Below are 24,588 nucleotides of genomic sequence, written 5' to 3'. Positions count from 1 at the left end.
TTTATTTGCTTAGAAAGGCAATCATATCAATGGAAGTTTAAAAGTTGATGGAGAATAAGGATAACATACTTAAGGTCCTATTCTTTAGCCGAAACGTGCCCCATTTAAATATTCATTACACAATAACAATTGGTATAAAAAACCCGAGTCACCGACAGATGACAGGCAGACACGAAGGCTCGGACATGTCAAATAGAACAGTAAAAGCAACAATATAAGATAAAGTATAAGGGTGTGTTTTTTTCAATGAATATTCTAAGTGATGATTAACATAATCGCGGGACAAGCTGCGAACCAGAGCGGGCGTGTCACACTTGTAAAGAAACTAATAAAAATGCAAAAGTTGGGCAGGAGTTCTGTAGGTTTTATTTTGATTCAAGGAAAAAAAAAAAATTTTTAACGAACCTAAAATAGAAATCGGAAAACCGTTTTAGCATGCATGCATACTTATTTTGCAGCAGTTATGAAATACTTAGTAGATTTATTTTGCTAGCAAATGAAACAATTAATTGACACATGAGTTCAATAAAGTCTGGGTACTAAGTAGATAAAGATCTAGGTCCAGTTTCCATAACATACGAAATGTTGTTTATCTATATTTGAAATGGTATGAAGAAACCTTTTTAAGCAATTCAGGAGTTTTCACGTAACCCTAAAAAAGCGGTCATAACTTTGTAAATTGATAAAAAAGCGAAGTATGTAAAAAATTGTCTCGTGTCGATGCGTTATCTAAATAGATTGTATAATGCTGTACCTACTGCTTTCGATAATCTTCAGTTTTTTACATTCTACCCTCGCTGTCTGGATACTTCGTAATTGATTCTTTATTGCTTTTTAATCGTTTTCAATAACTTTTTGTTGGTTTAGTGATATTTGTATTATAGTTTAAGATCTTTTAATAAATATTGTAGTAATTTACGTGGAATTGTGAGGTTCAGGCTGCAGAGTTTTAGGGGTCAGTATCATAATCATGTTTCTTGCTGAACATTGAAGAGTTCCGATTTATTTATACTGTAGTCATTGAATCTATCTAACTGTAATTAAAATTTTAACTCTAATGTTAACTGTGTATGATTGTACCTCTACATCATGCAGCCTTTTTATCCAGGTGCGGAAAGCAGTTCCCTCAAGTTGCTGTTGGCAGAAGCTATTAAATAAATAATTACAAATGTAACAGCTTTTTTCCGAACATGAGCTTCTTAATGCCACAATTTACTTCGTTTCAAACGAATTAAAGTAATTATTTTACAGAGATTTTATTGACATCATTAACGACACTTTACTTAATGAAATCATAAGTATAAAGTGTATAAGTAAAGAATATTGCGCTTATATTTGGGTGGTCCTGATTGCGGGTTGTCGCCCGGCCACACACTCGCTCGGTACAGTATTGTGAGCGGTATTCACTTCTACTAAAACCTCTTTATTTTTGAGACTTTAAATTCATAAGTTTATAGCTGATTCCTCGCGTTTTTGTACAGATTTGAATGTTTCATGCGTGAGTCTACACTTTGAGGTTTTCCTTGAATGATCTTGTGACGAGGTTTGTTGTCAACAATTTTAATTCAGACAATAAACTTCTTTTATGACCAAAAAGGTTCGAAGTAAAGTACTCATTGTCTAAACCTCAAATTGACAGCAATTATTTCTTCTCTCAAAATAAAAATGTCATAACTCGGCCATCATAAATTTTCTGTGACATGAATAATGGATTCGAAAGATAAGAGGAAACCTTTGAATTATCGTGAACACATTGCCAGCCGATATTACGAATCTCATGCAGGACATCTTTTTGTTAACAACGTAAACCCTTTCCATACAGTCGGAGGTCAAACCGGTGACGCAAAAGAACAGACTAACAGTAAACGGAAAAATGAAGAATTTGATTATCACGATAATAGACAATTTGATTATCACGATAATAGACAAACTCAAGAACTCACTGCTTCGCCGTCTAGGGAAATCGTAAATGATATTCTGAAAAATTATCCGTTCAACGGAAATGTTATTGTGAATGACGAATACAATGAGATACACGAAGCTTTTTTAGCTGGACATCCGAGAACAGTCTCACAGCCAATGGTTAGCATGTCGACAAATGTATTTAATACTGAATATGTGAGTTGTTCAAGAGATGTGAAGAAAACATCACAATATGATCATAAAGTTAGGTTTGGTGAATATGATCAGCAAAATAACAACCAAAGAGCCTTGTCTAACGATGAGATTATGACGGAGCCACGACCAGATGGAAACAAACGTTGTGAGAAAACTACATACTGCCGTCCATTACTAAATATGTATAACCAACAATTCATATATAAAACTATGCAAAGAAATGCTAGGTTACAGACACTGGTTAGGAAATTAGTGATTGCGCGGGAAAGAGAAAAACGTAGAGAGGCATGGAACAACTACATCAATGATTTGAAGAATAAGCACAGGTATTACAGTAACGAACCAAATACAATATCACCTCAGTATGTACCAGGAGATTACAACCCTCCGGCGACGATAGACGATTTTTATAATGTGAGAAGCCACTGGCCTCAGTCAAACCCCTGTCAACATTTGCTCGATGATCTATACGGGGGTTATACACCAACAAGTGCATTAAGGGGGTATTTATGCGATTACGACTCTAGTGTACCTGATGTCAGAATGTTTGCTTACGAAAATAACCGCATTTGTTACCCTACATCTTCCCAGGCTTGTATGCTTAAATGGAATAAAGAAAGATTAAGCCAGGGTTATTCATATGAATTTGGCTCTAGACCTAGATATTATCGTGGAAATACTATAGTTATCGAGAATGATCAAAAATATTCGTTTGATAAATTACAAGGAACTACAAGACCGTATCCTATTCACCCTTTGAGCCCAACAATAAGAACGCCATCACCACCAAGTAATTCAATGACGCAAAGTCAAACAGATGAAACTATAAAATCAGGGAACCCCACTCCGTCTGCTCGATACGAAAATGAAAACCTTCTACCGGATGTTAAGGAAGAATTAGAGTTTACAACCGAGATTAAGCCAGAACCATCCCCAGATGAAGATGGAATATATTATCCATTTAATAAAGGTACAAATACAATGGACAGGGATGTAGCAACACCATTGCAACAAAAACAACTGGAGAAACCGACACCTTCTAAAGATAAAAAGAAAGTCAATCCTCCTAAATTTGATAAGGACGAGGGTTCCAAAAAGCTAGAAGATTTCAAAAATAAAATGGTCGAAAAATTTCGTAATAAACAAAAAGAACCTAGCAACGAATATGAACTTAAACAATCTGAATCATTTAAAGAAAAATTTAAAAAAGTCACTGATAACATTTCAAGGTTAAAAGAAAAAATGCGACAAAACGACGAAGATACAAAACTTAGAACTTTAACTACAATTGAAGCAAAAATTGATGGTATAATGAAATCTATCAACTCGATAATGTCGGAAATTAAAGTGAAGAAAAATAAAATACTTTCGGCCAGAAAAACTACTGCAGTATCTCGTTGTACCACAACGGTTACCAATAGCGGAAATGATTTAAACCGTCATCGAAGTGACCCATACGGGTTTATCAAAAATGAAGAACATTTAGTTGGAGTGGTACACAGCAGTTCCAGGAGTGTAGCAATTACTGAAGTTGGACCGAGTGATCTGAGAAGACACAGAGACTCCAGTACTTCCAGAATATTATTAGAAGAAATGAAAAAGAGTGATAAAGTTAAGAGAGACATTGAAGAATTGCTGAAGCTTCGTAACGAGAGACACGATTGCTCAGTGAATATAACATTTGATATTCCAACTAGAGATCGATCGACCGAAGTAACAAATTCTCTGTCTAAAGCTAAATTCAAATCTGTAAGCGCGACTGTAATTACAGATATACCACTGAGTAGTAGAATGAATCAGGAGCACCAGCAGATGACTATAGCTGTGAATACTGATCCTCTGGGCTTTCTGGCTCTGCTGAGGGTGTCCACGGAGACGGTGAAGCAGCTGCTGTCGTACGTGCCGCACCTGAACAGCATCTCGTACCAGTCGCTGCTGCCGCTGCCGGCGGCGCAGGGCGTGTCGCACTACATCTGCAACATCTGCGGCGCCGCGTTCGGCCGCCCCTCGGAGCTCAGTGACCACATTGAAAAACATAATTTGGGAAAGACAAAGTAATTGTATCCTGTTTTTTTTCTAACCCCATGTACAATGTTGATGTCTAGTTGCCATAACCGACATTATAGTCAGTGATAATTAGGAGTTACTTCCCAAGATAAAGTTTCTTATTCTGATAATATTACAATTTTCTTTTTGTCAGGGATTGTTGTGTATGCCGCCACACGCTGGACCTGCGGCACGCGCGGCCCGGTCTGTTCACGTGCCAGTGCTGCGGCCAGAGGTTCACCAGGGCCTACTGCTGCGAGCTGCACCAGCAGAGCTGTGCCAAGCAGCAGGGCATGCCGCGAGACGTCCCCTCCGGGAACGTGCTGCTCCGGTAGACTAGTCCTGCCAGTCGCTGGCTATCTTGCTCGTAGACATATAGAAGTTATCATAAACTTTAAAATTAAAAAGTATGCTTTGTTAATGGTGTTAGCATGCTTTTTGTGAAAATAGATTCAAAACTTTTGCAACAATTGAGATGGTCGAATTAATTTGTATTCCAATGTCACATAATATTGTCAATATTTCAGTATCCGAAACAATTTGCAAGCAATTACGGAATTTATTTGATGTTTGTCTGACTAAAATAAATTATATGTGTTTTCCACTGTGTATTTTATTGACAATCAAACCGGCGAGTTGGGTAGATTTTTTCTGGCACAGTGGGTCGATATCGGCGCGGGTGGACACAGACTTTACGTTTTCGTTATAATTGGACGTAGGGCTACGTGAATGCTGTCAATGGGTCTTTTGTGTGTGCCGCAGCGCATCCATCATGCTTGTTTGTACGGCCCTTAGGGACACCCATTATAGTGAAATGGGCATAAAATTCCGTCGATGCATCACAATGGAGGAAAGCAACATTATATGTAATTATGTCAGGTTTGAGGTGAAGCGTTATAATGATATTATAGTTGCGAACGATTCGCCCATTGTCGAGATAATATAGCGTTTAAGTAAAGATGTAGTAAAATGACAATAAATGTCCATTGTATTGTTGGGTCATGAATTTGATTGAATGATTGAAAAAAATATACGAAGTTTTATAGTTTTTAGGATAATCAGACCAAGGTTAAATAAGAACAAAGTATGCTATTTCTGGCAATAAGGCAAGCAATACATGGGATATAGGAAAAACAAAAAAAATAGAAACCGCAGTTATCTAAAGAAACAATTTCCAAACACTCTGGCTACAGTGTACTTCCTAAACACCGGATGGTAACAATAAAACTCCTTGTGACAGTTTTCGATTATCTCTTTAAAGATTTTTTTCGCGCATTCGGACATGGCAGTTAGAATCAGCACTGTTGTCCCACAGCCGAGGTGTAAATTCAATAATAAGGTAAAAATACAATAGGTTTTTGTGGTGGTGGACGCTCGGCCCACCGGGGCGTCTGGGAGCTGCGAGTCTACTAATTTATCTACCGTTAAATATTTGCCACGGCTCCGTAAGATCATGTCTGACTGTTTGTTTAGGTGAAATTGTAAGTATTGTTGCGAATGGACGTGGGAAGGAAGTGGCCATAAAAAATATCTTACGTTTCAATTGATTTCTGAGAAATTGTGCAGTTTCTCTTTTACTGCGCCGCTTAATGTTTGATAGCGATGTTAATTAGCTGTCGTTGATATGGTGGACTTTGTCGTTCTAGGGTCTTGTTGATTTGTCGGACACTAAGTGTAACCGCAACGTGCTACAATATGTGTACTTTGCTAATCAAAAGTTATCGCTTATCGTAAGTTTATGCTGTATAAAACATCGATGTCTAGAACTACCGGTGGTCATGTTGATAAAAAATACCTTAAAAAATACAGGGTACAACAAAGTCTAGGCACGATAAGATTAATCCAAGGAAGTGACACATAATAAAAACAGAAAACCTTAACATAAAGGAGCACCTGCCTTGATACAACAAGAAAAAATATGTTTATTATTGAGAAGCTAATATTGGTTTATCTAATCACCACCCTCGGCACGTGGTAGCAATCTTATCAATTATTTGACAAATAAACTACACTTCATAGACTTGTGTAGCTTCGTTGTTAAACTAAAAAAAAATGGTTTGATGGCGAATTATGTTTAGTTTGTGTTTAGAAAAAAATCGTTATAGACCACTGGGGATTCTAATAACAGAAGTATTACTATTTCGACACCTAAGCAGTTTAGATATGATTCTCTCAGTGCACATGTATTCTTTCGATTGTACCCACCAGGGTGGCAATGTACCTACCATTATTATTTTTTCATAAAAAATCTATAAAAAGGTGTGAGTTTTTATATCCGAAAACAACTAATAAGGTAACGCCTTTAATATCATTTGTATACGAAAATTGTTGAGGCCACTTTGTGAGGGCATTTCAATGATTGTTTATTTTATATCAACCCTTTCAAAAAGTTATAATAAACTTTATATCGAAGGCGTAGAGTTTAAATTACTTCAAGGTTTATTTAAGATGGATCTTGATAAAGCGGATTATGACGCGCTGTCAGGCAAAGGGTTACTTTTGAATATCTTAATTTTATTTTTGAGCGCCATTTGAGTCGTTTTTGTACGATTGTGTTGTAAGCACCTTATGGGGCTCAATGCATTTTATTTTAAAAACTCTATATCTTTTTTGGAGGTCAATTTTCTGTTTGATGGGCTTTTGTGTTTGTGATTTAAATCGTAGCGTGATAAGAGTGGTGTACGAAGATCTTATTATTGTACAGTCAACACAGCTAATTTCAAACTCCCTTATACATATTCGTTCAAGCATAAGCGTGAATGTGTCATTCTTCTATCTTGTGCAGAAAAGATCTGACTAAAACCTACCTTTGTTCTTTCTAGAGCCTTTTATTTACTAGGGTCTCTTAATCCTATCAATGTGTAAAAGTCATTAATGCAGCATTATTATGATTAAGACACCATTAATAAAGTTCAGTGTGTGACTATATTGAGCTGTACACCTGTCCAAATAACCAGACAAACATTATACTCTATCAATACGGAAACGAGTATAATAATGCGTATTACGTCCATTACAACATCCTATGTGAAGGCAGTAAAGTCGGGAGGCTTCCTGTGCAGCATGAGCATGAATCAGATGCAGAGGATGCGATCAATATCGTACGAATAACGTTTACTTGATTATGTACCGTCTCACTATGTTAGTATTGTCTTTGATGATTCAATGGGTACCTACTCATTATAATATTGATGGCGTTTTTTGGTGAAGAACTTAAGATAGATGTAAAGCTTTGGGTGTCAAATTGGTGAGCAAATACGATATGATACACGTATACGATGTGATACACGTGCCAGGCATGATTTGATCTGATTTGCCTCAGTTTTGACAAAGGTTTCAATTATAATGGTGATAAGTTTGGCACCTAAACTACACATGATATGCACATCGATGATACAACCGAACATACATAGGTCTTAAAGGAAACTGCACATATCATCAACCAATGACTCATACCATCTTCTAGGTCAAAGTTTAAGCTCGTGATATTCCCATTCCTCAGTCCAGCTCCATATCCTCATAGTTAGTGTCGGTGAGTGTCGGTGTGTTTGTGGTGGCGGAAATCGATGCAAATGCCCTTACGCAGCCAGGGCGGGCACGTAGCGGCGTGTGCGGTGCATGACCAACTATTGTGACGAAGCTGATCGAGTTAGGATTGAGTTTTAGTGGGTTCTAGGGTTTGTTTGATGTTTAGGGCAGTTGAATTGACGTCTTGGAATAGTATAAATAAAGGGTTTTTTTATTTTTAATTGACGCTTTGAGGATAATTTTGGTCTTGTGTCTTAATAAAGCAGAGGTGGTCTAAATAGGAAATAGCATCTTAATCGGTGTAGTACTTCAAGTAATAAATGATATCTAACGACATGGAGTTGCTTTCGTGTATACAAAGAATAAGATTGTAACTGACTAGCATTTGGGAAGACTAGGGAGTTATAAAAGCTCTTACAGATGGTAGGTATTAATACATATGTCCCAAGTATCATTACGTAGGCTAGCACTATTGTTAAGAAAAGGAAGGAGGAAAGATTATTTATTATTCCATCGTAAACATGGCAATGAGATGTAATATCGATTTAAGGATCATAGAAATGCAGTCAGAAACGCCACAGTTTTGATGAATCCTGTCCAAACAATGGCCGATTATTGTGCCTATTGTGAGCTTAATACATTGTTTACACATCACGTGCTTGACTCTTTTAATAATTTATGCTATATTGTGTTTCGGTTGTAATTTGAAAGTTCAGGATAGTAGCTGAATTATTAATTAATTGAAAGACTTAAGTTTGTGGAATATTTAGGTAGATATTGACCACGATCGAAATTGATCTGTTATAGATATCCTACAGCCAACAAGCAGGCAGTTCTTTTACTTATTATAATAACTAATTTCTTATTTAAAAAATAGCTCAATCTGGTTAGAATTTTCCGAACAACCGTCAATCGCGATAACTTCAGTATATTTTTATAATATAATAAAAAAAACGTTTTGTAAAACTAGAAGAATACATATCTAACATGCTCATTTACTATACCACCAAGAACAGACCTCAAAACATCCTATATCTAGATTCCAAATTCTAAGATTGCGTGTATAAAGTGGGTATCTAATGAAATCATTAATACCCTCGGATAAGGGTATCGCGATCGTTTAGCGCTATCTGGCAGTTATATCTGGGGATCTGGGTGACCACCGGCCGGACCGTGGCGCACAGATAAGGCCTCTGGCGCCCTGTGGAATCCCACACTGAATTAATGAAGCTGGAACTGACTATTGAAGTTGTATGTGTTCTAGAAATGATTGCATACAATTCTATGGGATTTAAAGTTGGTCTGAAAAAAATGCGTTTTTGTTAACATGAACTGATGACTCCAGCGCAAATAGTAGATTGCAAAGTATCCAAAGCAGAATTATTAGGGGCAGCTATCCACAATGGGACTAATAGAAGCATGGTTAAATACGTTTCATAGAACTATGTTGTATTTTATGATACTTTTTTCTTAAACATTAATAAAATAAATGACCTAGCATATTTTTACATTCTTCTACATAATTTCCTTGAATAGAAAATATTTGCTACTGTGTATTTAAATTCTTTGAGAACTACGCTCAAAATTTCTAATCCAGAGCGCACTTCATCCTTGGCATATCTAGACCCTCTAACTCATTGTTCGTCGGCGCCTGCGCATATAGGTGCGATGGTTCACGAGTGTTTTTATCGTTTTCGGCGCAGCGGTGCGCGGTGCGGTGCTAAGCGAGATTCAATGTATTGTGTTCCGAGAACAGGGACGCTGGGGAGCTCAGAATATTTGGATGAGGTAGTGGTTTTTAAGATGCAATGGTGAAGTGGTGAAGAGATAGTTTTGGGGAGGTACATGATTACAAGAGGCATGAGGTTTTAGAAGAATATAAGAATTGTTCGGGGAAGTGTTGTCAGAAGATCAATTATTGCAGTTTTCATAATATATATCATTGTTGCATAAAGTGATTAATACATTTAGATTCCCTAAAAGAAATATTTGGCAGCAAAAGAGTGCCGCATCCAAAAAGTGAACTCATTTCGTAACTCCGATCAAGAGTGCCTGGAATGTACCGTCCAATACAAAATAAAAAACGAAATAAATATATAACGATCCTTTATCAGATCAGGACACAGATAATGAATTGACCCATTTAGTGTGTGAATCATTCAGTGCAACCCGACCAACTTATGTTTTATATTACCAAACTTGCTTTACAGAACATTTCCAAGGCAATATTTAGTTTCACAACCGCAAAGATAACTTTGTCGTCAGATTTTCGATTTTAACTCTGATCCGAGTGTTTGTTTTGATAATAAGACGTAAATGATCGGCAATAATAATAAATTAACAATATTCTTGTGTATTGGCAGTTTGAGAGCCGTGATATATTCGGATGAGCCAAGTTCTCGCTAAGTTGTGGCGAAGTGTTGCGTATAACACATTTAAGTTAACAAAACTGAGCCGATTTTAATATAAAAAATATAAATCTGATCTTGTTTAGATACCTTTTTCCGTAAATGGAGTTGAGGAGTAATGCCAATGTTAGCTGGAATCACTTTAACATCGTCCTCCTTTTATCTTATAAGAATCGAGATAGACATCTGAGTTACAATCACCTAAAACATTATTTAGGGCAATATTTAGTAGCCCGATGGTAGAGATTTATAAAAAATAAACTCTTGATTCCAAAGTTTTCAGTCGGTTTGATTCATCTTCATACTGATTTATGAGCCCAAACAAATTATCGGCCGACTAAAAGTTTGCAGTGTGCTCTTACAATCACATAAAACACAATTTAGGACAATATTTCTTAGAAAAAACCTTAAGCCTAATAATTATTTGATAGAACAAATAATAAGCTGTTTTCGATGAAGGCTACAATTCGTGGTAATTTTCCTTACACTTGTGTAATTGTGGCTGAAAAGGTATGATTGTATCAGGAGATTGTGGATCTAGGGCCGAAGCTATTATAGCTTATTGTATAGTGCTTAGGTACTATAAAACTAGACCTCACGCGATGACTACAAGTACAATTATATTGTAATTGTATTTTATTAAAAAGTCATTTGCTTTTTGCTTGAAGGGTTTTAACCTAATTTAAGCTATCCTCTAGAATATCACAGTACCTAAATACACTTTAACAGTTGATCAGTTAATCTCGGCGTCCATTGAATAGTCACTAATTTTCAGTTTACCTACCTTTCTATATGCGAGTATTTAGAAGTTAAAACAGAATTGTAGACTTGAGTGCTGATTGAAGAAATCTTATTGCTCATAAATGAATTGTTATTAGGTTGGTCCTAAAACGTAATGCTATTAAATATTAGGCTTCGGATATTAGATATCTAACATCGTCTGGGGATCATAAAAATAAATGCGTGACACTAAGGCTGTTTACGAACGAACGACACAATCGCGCGACTTTATTATTATTTTGATTGATAACTTATTTTATTGAAGTCGTGCGTCTGGACACGATTTATTTTAATTGTAAATGCAAAGTTAGTGTTTTACTATTGTTCAATAAAGTCGTTGATGTTTCATTTTAACGAGGAAAATATTTGTTGACTATATAGCAATAGTAGGTAATTTATATCAGTCTAATAAAGTTTAGATTCGGCAATCCCAAAATTTTACTTAACCAATACAGAAGAAATATTTTCCTTCACAAGAAATACACTTTTCCACATTCACAAGAAAGTCTTACATAACACAAATCGAACATTTGGAGGGAAAGCAAAGAAAGAGGTGATCAATCATTGTGTGTTCATTCATCGATGTTCCCTCAATGAGTTGTTTGTTCTGTCTGTGTGTCTGTGTGTCTCGAGGAGTGGACAATGGCGTGGTTAGCGCCAACCGAGGATTCTCACAACGAGTGTCACGTACGAGACAACAGCCCTGTGTCAATAGGGAACATGGGAGATGTAGATTGTCTGGTCCATTATGTAGTGGACGCACTTTTGTGTCACGGTCACGTTTTGTTCAATCGTTTTCAATTTAAGTTTCATGTTTGAAGTTTTCCATGATACGGTAGTAGCAAAAAAAGTAGAGTTTCGTTAAATTAATGAACAGAATGCCTTGCCAAAAAGTTGCAAGTGTGTGCAGGTCTCCTAATTTAATTCCATCTAATTTTCGCTAGGCGTGGTGCGATGGCGTGCCTAGCCTAGGCACTAGTAATTACTCGGAGACCAGTCGACCTTCGCGTTTCACCAAATTCGCCCCAAATTATGTCGCTCATAATATATTATTTTGTTTCAGATAAACCATCACTATAATATAAATTGTCGGCTTATGTGTGCCTGACCTTAGTCTGCCCTTTCGGCCTACATATGTTTATGTTGCAGGTATTGTGGTAAAAATCTTAATATTAGGGGTATGCTTTCGTCCCCTAGCAAATTTTTGAACGAAAGGCTAAGTAATCTCTATTATAAAAGCTATACAAGTCAAATGGATCAGTTTAGAGGGGACCCAATTTAAATCCAATTTGGTTATGAAAATCGCACAGGGGGATCAATTTATTATCTTTATAAAAATACAATATTTTAAATAATGAATTATTTAAAGCAATTAATTAGAAAAAAACATAAGTAGGTACAGACAGGATATGTTCCTTCACAATTAAACTCAAGAATCAAGCCACAGGCGAATATTTACCACAGTTTTACAATTTAAAACGCCAGATGTGACATTTCATAGTAAATACAGACTGACTTTAAATTAATGGTGATCGGAAAATGTAAGCGATGTGCACTACAACTGTTAATTGAACTAATGATATTTATTTCCATGAAAATGAAGGTCAACTTCACGGTCCTACAATGTCTGTTATCAGCACGCAATCATAGACAAGATGGTGAAAAAATTTATTTGTTTTTATTATTTAATTTATGGAATGACCTGCCCAGAAGTTTTGGAGTCTTACAAAAAACAAGAAGCTTTACAAACTAAATTATAATCGGGCAATTTGGTAAAAGTTTAGGAAAATTAACGATGTCAACATGTTTATTGGCAATCAATTGGTATTTGTTGTAATTGGGTAACCTAGATAAAATCACTAGTAGTTAGTAGGTATATACCTAAAGAGCTTCATAAAGAGGTTAATCATAAATATCCATTATAATATGTTTTATATTATACCACAACTCGTCAATATTTGAGCCATATTTGAGACCGGGTTTTCTATATGAGAAACACCGAAACTAACACAAAGATTAGAATCTCTTATAGAATAGCCAATCACATTCTAGCCTTGCCATAATTTAATGACACATTGAATTTGACAAAGATTTCATCATGAATATCAAAATTACATAAAGGTTTACTCCAGTCTTCAGCCTTTTATCGATATTCATTTGTTTATAACCTTCCTCATAGAGTTTATTTCGATCATCACCAGTTCCTTGCCCTTTGTCCATCCCTTGTAATTTCACAGTTGAGTTCATCCCCGTGATTGCACTAGCTTCACACCTGTCTTCGCCTGGTGTTTGCTGCCGTGGTGGACGGTAATTGATTTCTATCGAATTTAAAGCTTTGAATTGAAATATCACTTTCTGTTATTGTACCGTTAGTTGTAGACTAGGCCGAGTAGCTTTGGAAATGTGATTATGTAGAAATTTTTGAACTTTCGTGGTAGTTTTTAAATTGAGAAAAATATATAATATTAAATTTTGAAAGTGAGATTCTTATTGGAACATACGATTCGATACATAAAATCTGTCTGGATTCATGTGTGGGGTTACAAATCGTCAGTATTTGCAGAATTTTAAAAGCTTAAGTAATTTTCTAGTGACGCCTTATGTGATATGAAGGCTTTTCAGATTTTAATGGCAAATATTTCACAAATTCACCATGTTAATCCACAACAATACCGCACTACTCACGTGCTGCGCCAAATGCCACCATTTTTTGCTTGAACTTGCAAACACTTACCTGAAAAGAAAAAAACACATTAGATATAAATTCTATGGGGTCTTTAGAAAAGGTCGCCCACCTCGCAACAGATGGTGGATCAATAAAATTGGTTTCCGATATAAATTGACGAAAGGTGCAAAAATCGGCAGAAAGGGAAATGGCAACTGTGTAACTCGATTACCAAAGTAAACTAACAGATGATGAACGTGAATGACGTGGAAATATAGATCTTGTTGGCCAAGAAACATGTGTCAGCAACAATGTACCTGAGCTGCACGATAAACTTGCAGTTAACGGTAATAATAGTGATACAGATTGTTAAATGGATAAAGGTTGTACACGTGTCGCCATTTAATACATACCTGGTGGTATCTGTATAACAGTCTGCGAAGAAAAAACTTTAGCCCATGAACAATATGCACCGAAAATGAGAAGGTGCAAAAATGGTAACAGTCAAGGTGGCTATAAACAGTAAGGCTGTTTTCGCGTGCTAGCATCGCATAGAAAACTAACAACATTGTAATATCAATAAAGATATTGCCCCAAATAATACGGTAAGGCTCATAATTCAGAACAAATAGCTGCCGCCAAATTGTACACTTTCGCCGAAAAAGAAATAATTTGATGTTTGTACCTAATATAAATCCTACATATAATAAGTAAGAAGTTCATTTGGAGAATATTATGAAAGCGGAGCATGTCTTGCACACCTTGTCGACGTATCGTTTGTTCAATCATAACCGTAGGGAGCTTACGACTAAATATAATTCAATGTACACCCTCTTCCTGCCAAATATACGCTTGCCACTTACCACAATACAGCACAGCTTCATTCATCCTTATGACAAAGTCATAGGGGTTGTTTTCCCTTGACTCAAAACTCCTTAAGTTCGTACAGACAGGCAGGTGTGCCGCAAGGGTCTATACTAGGCCCGCTTTTAGAAGATATTCAGCATCTTTTGCCACGTGGCGAGGGGCGTAGCTCGCAGAAAAACCATCACATCTTTACTTCCGTAACTAGCAAACACAAATAATGTCTATGATGTTTTTCCGGTGTAAGTGTTTGCTGATTTGGAAGTTTTCGAGTGGTATTTGGGCGTCGAGTGGGTCAATGTGGGATGCTTGGGGTCAGTAAGAGGCTAATTCGAGTGAATAATGGCTGTTTTGGACTGTGGGTGGTTCAAACTCATGTTATGTTGCTGTCACTATTGTAGATACAGCTTTACTTAAACGCCTTATATGTAAGGGTCTTTAAACTTGCCAACTTAGATATGAAAAATAAGCAATTCACTAAATAAGGCGATGATAATTTTAAGCAGAAGTCAAACATCATTATCGTAAAGTTGTTATCAATGAGTGGAGATGCTGTTATCTCAATAGGATCAGTTACTTCCAACAGTTCATTAGAGCACTTTGTTATTTCTGTGCGAAGTAGGTTAGTGGTTATAGACAGCTGCTCGGTGCAGGTTCCAGGGTTTATGCCTAATCATTAACACTGAAGTAAAATTAATGACGAAAGGTGTCTAACCCGTTACCAGACGAATCCATTCGAACACTCTGTACTGTTACATTTTATATTGCTGTTTCGTACTTAGTTAAACGACAGCTTTATATTTTGAGTACTTCTTACAAAAGCTAATTCAAAATTATGTCAATGGCCGGTACGAACAGTCTTTAGAAAATTACCATAAAAATGAAAATTTTACAGCTTAACTTATGGCACGCACGGCTAATTTAGGGCGACAGCTTTCCACCATGTACTAAAAGTCTTGGAGATTGTAATCTCCAAATTTCACCGTTTAATGGAACTGCTGGTCGCGTGAGGATATGGAAGGGGGGGGGGAGACTATGGTTTATAGTACTTACAGGAGTATACCTTGTAGGGATTTATGATTCACCTAGTCAGATTTTTTGATGGCAACGATCTGTATAGTGAGTCCATTGAGTAATGGCGTAGTAAAGTTTTTTTAGTTATTGTGTTTTCGGATTCGTGTTTAATTTGATTTACCTAATTTTTATTCTATGGGTAGGTATATTATTAATTCGCTAACCATTATTCTAAAATCGGTTGTTAGTGCAAAAAATATTGATGGTATGATGACCTTGTTTTCTGTTAAAAGTAATTTAGCAGGAATTTGGAAATTCGTTTATGCATTATTAATTCCACGAAACATTCTGTAGTGAACACTTAAAAAAGTGTAAATTATGCACAGTTAAGTGTTTGATAGCATGCAATAATTATGCAGCATTTACAAAGAGGCATTTCTTTATTGGGAAAACTAATTTCAATGTTGAATGTTTGCAAATGTGTTGAAAGGTTGTTATAAACTTAACGACTTAACACGCCATTCAGGCACTTATTTGTTTCTAATTAGGTAAATATAGTTAACTGTTCTTTTATTTATTTAACATTCCATTAAATTACCTGGTATTTTTTTAAAATAACAAGTTAATTGGGGGGAAAAATATTATTCGGTAATTTTTTTACCAAGTTTAGGCCATTTTTCCTCAATCTACCAATACGTCGGGGCAATCCGGCGCAGATTTAATCGAGCAGATTGACAAATGGAGGCCGTGGCTCACGCTACATGTCGTGCCTACACATCCACGGAGGGGGAAAACTCAGCGTTTTCCAACCAGATTACGGAAAACCTATCCAAAAATTGGGAATAGTATGTGAGCGAACTCCATTACCGTTGGCTTGGAATTTGTAACGCTTATATAGCTTTTAAATTGTTTCGGTATGTTAAAGTCTCTTAAATAATGTAAAGCTTTGAACTGTAGCTGTGGGATACGAGAATTATTTTAACATTGCCGAAACCAATCCCGTGTCTAATGAGATTTTTGATTTTAGTTCAGAAAGTATCTATAAACCTGCATTTTAAGAAAAACTAAAAAGAAACGGAAATAGGTAATAATTTAAAAAAACTTTCAGATAATTCAGCCATGATATTAAATGATCAAGGAAAATAAGGTCAAAGTCATAGACATTTACTGAAGGTAGATCATGGAAATAATAGATAACAATAGAATTCTATGTTAGTAACAACTTTGACATTGAATTTTCTACTATTGGAAATAAATTGAAGTTTCTATGCTATTGCGTGATTTAGTACATTGTTTAAATACTAGATTTTATTAAGTAGAGCCTTTATTACTTCATAAGTTACTATGAATCAAAATAGATTACAGCCTAATAGGCCTTATCTTAAATTACGGATTAAAGTTACACCAGGAATAAAATAGTACAAAGACATGTATTTTCATAGGTTTAAACTTGGATTAACTTTTTCTTTGATTATTAATAGGAGGGCCACAATGTAGAATTATTAAATAAAATATAACTTTTTAAATCTGCTTACATTAACTAAGGGCTTCTAAATAGTACAATAAAGAAAACAATGAACCCTCTTGTAGTTCACCCTACAAAACGTAAGCGATATTTATCGCAATATATTGCCAACTAAACGATTATTTAATGATAGCAATTATCATTTATAATCTTTTAAAAAACCCTACGTTCATAATAATACATGTTTTATTTTAAACTTTATTTCATTGCGATTAAGAAATCATCGGGCTACCAAAATTCTGCTACCCCTTACTTTAAAACGGGGATTTAAGATAATAGCAATCTTATGGTAAAAGAATAAGGTTTAAGATTAAATGGGGATGGTTTAAGAAACTTAGAATTAAGTTTGTACGGCTATTAAGGGGTGTATTTAGTAAAACGTGGTTTCAAGACGTTAGGGTGTGCATCCACTAGATGGATTCACGTGAGCCCATCTTCGTAATTCTTAACATCAAAATATAAGAGATGTTACAGTGAATATTAAATAACTACAATAATTATTCCAATATGTTCGTGATTCTAACAGCGTTAAATATGTGTAACTGAGAACTTAAGTATTGCGAATTGCTTAACAGTTGGAAGCAATTGTAATTTACTGCGTATAACTGAATCATGAAACCTTTACATTGCGTACCTATTTATTACATATAAAAAAGTAAACTAATAATATGCATATCGATGTTTCATTAATAATGGATCATTAACTTTCTATCATTAATGTGACGATGTAAATTGAGTAGCAACCTGCCAAAATAACTTTCATCATGTAAAATTGAACACGGCTCAATTGCTCGCTGTTACACTCCAGTGGGTTCTAACCCTTACCGGCGCGCGCGCACGCCAGATGGCGTAGTGGGGGCATTGACTTCTTAAATATGTTTTTTCGTTCAGAAATCGCAACCCCTAAGTGCGGTTAAAGTATTATGAGGACCAGGTTTAATTTGGACTAAGTTGTGGTTGTGTGGTTACGATTATATTCGTTTAGCGTATTTTGAATTATTGGGGTACAGTGTACAGACAGGATCATGCCTGGTTACAGATGACAGGTAATTTAGTGTTAGAATACGGTTTTATTATTTGTATCGTCAGTGTTGAACAAACAAAATATACGGACTTGTTCAAATATTTACATAATATTTACATTAATTTTAAAAATTAAAAATAAACTTATATATACAACTTAAAACTAATACATAGCATCAAAAAATTGCTCCTCATCGCTGTCACCGGGTAATGTACCCAGAAGGCTGGCAGCATTGCCACGTTGGATGGCAATGCTCAACCTCTGTGCGAAATAAAAGCCAGCCCTTGGGTCACGAGAAGTGTCAACAAGGCGCTTAGAAATTTCCTTTGCAAGCGCGTGAGCACTCGGACCCCACGGCCCGAGAGTTTCAACCCCAAACGGCTCAAACATGTAATTCCCGATAAGGCTACTATATTTGCGCCGTTTGAGGTCTTCTGCTTGTGAAGCGGCGGAGCCGACACAACACGCAGTTCTAGGAAGATGGGATGGCGCAAGAGTGTCGACGCAGGTCGCGTCCCACACTAAAGTCCTACCCATCTTCCACGGAAATAGCGACATGCCGTCTGGTCTCTTGCCATCGTCGCGTGCCAAACCATTTGGTTCAAGTACGGCTGGCACGCCGACGGCAACAAGAGCCCGACGGATCACGTCGTTGATATTCGCATGTCGTGGTATGCGGCCCACACTCCGGCTGCACGACAGGCCGTGGTGACCGAGGCTGTTGACAGCTTCCCCGCAGTGGCAGCGGTGAGGAGTGCAGCATGAAGCACCCAGACGCAGGCAGACAGCGAGTCTGAAAGTGGTGTCGTCAAACATGGTGCCTATGTTTGCCGACGGAAATGCGTGAAGCCAAACTTGTTAATAAAAATATTTACTTGTAGGCTTTTCATCTTTGACATTTCATGTCTGTAATCGAGATGAAGAAACGAAGAATTATAGGTAGCAGTCCATAAAACAAAACCTTTTTCTCGTGTCGATACCGCAAAGCACAACTAAAAAATAAATTAAAAAAAAATCAAGCAATGATTATGGAGCGAAAAGTTCAAATTTCAAAAATAGAATGCGCGCGTGCGTTCGGATACGCGTCCGAGTGTAATTGCACGGTACAGCAATGGCGGCTCACCTGCAGCGGTTGCCAACACGCGAACCATCATCTTTTTGCATGTTAACTTGTTAAATTAATAATTAGCGATGAAGCTAAACGTCTGTACTTTCAAGGTTAGTAGCAAAGGACGAAACGGCTATAAAAATAACGCAATAAGAAAACAAACTATTAATTTGTTTCAACTATTTAGCATTCCTAAAGCATAATTGATGTATGTAGTAGCTAAACGCAATTAAATAAACTAAAACATGATTAAAAGTAAATTATCCAAGCCTCGGGCACAATTCCAAGGTTTGTTTTGATCGTATCCTTAAAACATTCCAATAGCTATCGTATCGTGACGAATATCCGAATAATCTAAATGATTATTCCTGATAACGATTATTATCAAATTCTAAACATCGAAAAGATGGCTTGAGGGCAAATTGTAGCGAATTTTCTTGGAAATAATCAGTAGTATGGTGGTCGGCGGCAATCAAGTCGTTACAGCCTCCTCGGGGAAGACCAGGCAATTCGGCATTTTCCATGTTTATACTGAATTATTCATCATTTGGAATAACCTTTACGTAATAAGCGGTAGGTTTGTGTGGAGATGCGAATCAGGAAGAAATCTAAATGTTTATAGGGAATTGTTGTGAATTCTGAATTAGGTATTTTGGTTTGGGAGATTCTAAGGATAATAAAGGCTATTGTTTCATCTCTATTATAGTAGTTATTGACTGACGCAGAGATCTATTGAAGCATCCATGACTTTCTACCAACCTCGCCATTCTGGAATCCTTAATAAATCATTCAATTACTTCATGACATATGTATAGACACTGTTCAGTTCATTGCTTTAGTTTATCGCAAAACACTGGAGATTTACACTTTTCTTGCCTTTTAAACCGAACATCCAAAACCATCCACCAAAGACTACCCCAAAATAAGATCCTAGTCCTTCATCCTATAGCTAGCACTATAAATAGGCACTCGGCTGGTCCAGCTGGCATCTTGGGTACAGTTAGCAGCAGCTGCGCGCGCAGCTGGGGCGGTTTTTGTGCGCGCGCGCAGGTATACCGCACGTGCCGACAAGTTCACGCGATTTGCATGTGGAAAGTATAGCCTAGGTGGGGGAGGGTCTTGGATGTCTGGGTATGTATTTGGTGTTAAGTTATGAAAAGTTGTATGGTTTTAGTGGTAAAGGTACGCGAAAGATTCGGAAGCTACTGTTACTGATATAGAGTAGATAGAAACAGTGTGCTGTTATGTTGAACTTTGTGGTATAAAATAATATGGGATATTGTCTTGGTGCCTTATCAGTGCACATGCAATAAGTACAATTACAACAAAATAATATACATTTACATAGCGACGCCTTAGAGTGAAAACCTCGTAAGTGCAAGAGATAACTTTTCAGGATAAGGATTGGTATTCGATATTTTTTACGATTATCTTCCAAGAAATGCAATAAAAAATATTGAGAAAAAATGCATTTTTCAGGATAAGGATTAGTATTCCATATTTTTTACGATTATCTTCCAAGAAATGCAATAAAAAAATATTGAGAAAAAATGCATTTCCGAGGTTTTCATTCTAAGACGACGATAGGTATCTTCTTTTCTCTCTGCAATAAATATGGGGTGGTATAAAATTTAGCAGAGATTTATTTCACAGTTGGTGGTATGTTTACAAACGTTTCAAGAGTTCCTACTTAACTTATCTAAAAAAATGTGCCCAAAACAACAAATTGTCCGAACAATAACTTATTAGTAAAAGTTAAAGGTTTCACAGAAAAAATCCCAACAACTGGAAAACTAAACGGAGCTTAAAATTGTGTCGTCACAACCCGAGAGACGCGTGCGCAGAAATTAAAACGCGCATCTGCCGCGAAACCCGACACGCTCCTTACCATATGAATTATGCTACTTCCGAAAAAAATATACAAAAAAACTGCTATAGCAAAACCAACTTTATTCCCTACCAATAAAGCAGGTTTTTTTTTATAAACAATCATATTCTTCAAATAAAACTGTTAATCTAAATTGGACTCTATGTTGTTCAAGACAAGCGAGCTTGCACAGTGCGCCTCTCGCGAAGTCATCTGGACAAAAAGACATGTGTGTATATTTCGCGCGGGCCGCCAGATGTCGCGCCTAGTTTTCGAGATGTCGTCTAGAAGCTGCGGCTTTTTTTCCCCAAGTTCATCACAATGTGTAGCGGTTTATCTGATCCTGTTAGAGCAATGCTTTGTTAAAAATAATAATGTTTGTAAATTATGTGGGTCAAGTTTTGTAGGAAAAAGTTTCGATTCATATCATGTTTGAGTCGTAAAAGCGTAAAAAACACATTTCTGTTAATATAATGCCTGTAAATATAAAGTTTATGCTGGCAATTTGTTGAGACAGTAATCATTTGTTTATCTGTGAAATGTATCGCTCGTGAAAGCATGCGCATCAGCTGTCTACACTTGAGGAGGCTCGAGGCTTGTAAGTGTCACTGTTAATGAATTAACTTCAAGTGATGGGCTTTAAAAATTGAAATCCTTACATAAATCGCTATGATTTGTGTTTATAAGACTCCGAACAAACAGTGCTTTTTACAATATCTGATAGATGTTATCTTTTACTGGAATTCCTTAAAAGTCAGACATCTATGATTAAATAGCTACAATATTCATGTCCATAAATATTGTTGTACGATTGTATTGTTCAAATAAATGCTCCCACAAAAACATTTGTCAATTTTGGCCACCTCACTTTTAGGTAAGACTGGTCTACTGTCTAGCCTTAATAAACCATATTTTACACCAGATTAAATCACCGAAAAAGATAGTACTCAATTACTCATATATTCTTACTAGTGTAAGAAGATAATGTGCAGACGTAAGCTCCGACAAACCAATGAATTATATTATCTAGATGCGATTTGTTATTCAATGGCACACATTTGATACGACGGCGGCGATATGGCGTGTAGGCGAACATAACTGTACCAACAATTATTGATAATTTGTATTCCATAAACGATAGTGTAAGCTTTGTGTATGTCACCGCGGCTCCTCACGCTGATTTCCGTCCGTAACTAAATTACACAAAAAACTAATGTCTGGCGACCGATATAAAAATAGAAATGTCACTTGTTGTTACACGATTATTTTATAAAAAGAACAATGCGAAACGCGTGATAGCCATTAAAAAAGAATTATCTATTCTAGTTGTGATCTAAACCTGTAGTATATTTTCAGACACTTTTTTATAGAACTTAGTATGACTAGACTTTACTATAATTAGGAAAGTTCTAAAATGAAAATAGAGCGAGTGAAATATAAGAATTAGTTGATTGATATAGTCTGGTTCATTGTCTCGCATGTGACGTAAATAAAGCACCTGACCGGTCTTCGTGTCAGACTAATATTTCGCATATGTTGCGAACAAAAGATTAACATTCTAATTTATTAGCTCCGTATCTAGGTGCTTGCGCTCAATTCCGTGGGATTTTCAGATTATTTCCTGCAATGCTTAATAAAAATGTTCAACTTGTGTAAATGCATATGTGGAACACAGCGATTTTGAAAAATCGGTTTGTGACTTAAAAGCTGGACTTTTACTTAAAGCAGACATGGAGATAAATAAATTATGAGGAAGTAAGAACACTTATAAACCAGCTAACCTTGAATGTCAGGACGCCATCCCTCGAGGACGATAAGTTTTAACGCCGTGGGGAAAAACCGTTTTCCAAAAGTTCAACGCACTCTTAAAGGCCACATAGTTGTAGATAAGTGCCAAAAATACGAATTTTCCTTAACGGCCCAGTACTTGACAAAGCCTTTCATGGAAACAAAACAAAAACGTAAAGAGCGTAGAAAATATGAATAAAGGGATTTTTCTCGGAGCCTTGCCAACTCGCTGTGATCTGGCACGCGAATTGATTAAGTAGTCTGGGGACGACTAACAGAAAGCCCAAAACTTTATATATGGATATAGCAGAAGAATGTATATTTATTGTCATTCAGTCATCATCAATATAGTCCGGTTAAGGCCCTCCTTTTAGGTTGAATTAGGTTATTTAAAAAAACTAAGCGCTTATAGAACTATAGCTTATAATCTATTTTTGCCGGTTCTATTTAATAGATATGCGAGCTAAACTGGTTCAAGTAATTTTCAAGTAGTTTATTTCAGGGATTTTACCTATTATTACAGATGACTTGGCTATTCTAAATATATCCAAACTTATTACCAAAAAGCTTTCTATTCATGTGATATTTTCATGCTAATGCAAAGGAAACTATTAGTCATTCTTTGGCGTCCAAAATTATCAGCAAGGTCTTTAAATTCTTTTGTAACCAAAATAAACTCAAGATTTATGCAGGGCTTAGCAAAGAATATCAAAGAACCACAAAAACAGTCAAACAGTCTAAGTTTGGTCGATTTTTTGGGAAATCATTTTCAAAATGCTGCCTAGATCCAAATGACCCTTTTTGACACCAGTCTTTCGGTCACGGACATCTTTTACCAAGAATCTTTCCTCAGAGATAATCCTACAAATTATCTGGTAATCATTCAGTAAGATAGCGACCAAGCAATTTCCTTAATTAAATTGGACCTTGACTTTGGGTCAAAGAACGGAAAATGTCGGGAAAATGATGAAAACACATAAAAAGATGGGACACAGAAACTTGCTACATCTAATTCGGTCATATATCGCAATATGAGAAATAATCTCACAAGTTATTGCGAAGTATTGCGCAGTTTCTACGAATATTTTGTTTTGTATGTTCTATTTTCTGTCCGTCAAGCAGTAAATTATGTCTAATTTCTAAAGTATTTTGTCTGGTTTCCTAACGAGTAACGTTAGGAAACCAGACAAAATCCCAGTGATTGACAATCAAATTGTGTTTAACAAATGGTTTGTCTCTAAAAAAGAATACTGCAATTTCTTCCATCAGATGGTATCAATTGCAATACCTAAATAAGGGAATGTAAATGACTATGATATGCAAGTGATTCTATAATTAGTGTCAAAATACCGACGTATTCTTAGCCTGTCGCCAGCCAAATATGCGCTGGCGTAGGCCGTACGAAGTCTATTCAATGTTCCGTCTGGTCTATTCTATTGAGTTCATCGAGAAAAGTACAAATATCGAGGCGGACATTGCTGTCTGGGAACAGACAAGTTTAATTACACCGGACATCAGAATATACAACCAGATATTTATAGCCCAACATTAACATTCTCCTTTCCTTCAATTCCCTTGTAAAATATGCAAGCTTGTCCCTCAATATGTTTACAAATATCAATACAGATTACAGAGTCACTCATTAAAAATGAATTTGCATCCAACATTAACCCATAAATTGGTCATCGATACTCCCACATTATGAAGTCAATCATTGACAATGTTAATGGTATTCAATAGCTGCGCGGTGCATGCAAATATCCGCAGCAGGCGCCATGGCGACAGAGGGGAGGGGCGCGGGGCGCGCGGGGCGGGGGCGGGATGCGTCGAGACGTCGTCTGCGCATCCCGTCG

The 24,588-nt window shown here is 36.4% G+C and overlaps 2 protein-coding genes across 7 annotated transcripts in view; one reads left to right on the top strand and one right to left on the bottom strand.

Annotated features, from left to right (window-relative positions):
* The window catches only part of LOC124637988 (protein prickle-like), a 124,561-nt gene that overhangs the window by 18,521 nt on the left and 81,452 nt on the right, over nucleotides 1-24,588 (bottom strand). The gene's annotated exons all lie outside the window — the stretch shown is intronic.
* On the top strand, nucleotides 1,472-4,499 carry LOC124637989. The gene is made up of 2 exons (XM_047174756.1): nucleotides 1,472-4,172; nucleotides 4,319-4,499. Exons 1-2 carry the CDS (start codon nucleotides 1,708-1,710, stop codon nucleotides 4,497-4,499), a joined length of 2,646 nt encoding a protein of 881 aa, XP_047030712.1. The 5' UTR covers nucleotides 1,472-1,707.

The sequence above is a fragment of the Helicoverpa zea genome, chromosome 17 (assembly GCF_022581195.2).
Source record: "Helicoverpa zea isolate HzStark_Cry1AcR chromosome 17, ilHelZeax1.1, whole genome shotgun sequence".
In the NCBI taxonomy this organism is placed as follows: Eukaryota; Metazoa; Arthropoda; class Insecta; order Lepidoptera; family Noctuidae; genus Helicoverpa; species Helicoverpa zea.
Note: the sequence above shows the minus strand (reverse complement) of the source record. Positions and strands in the feature narration are given on the sequence as shown.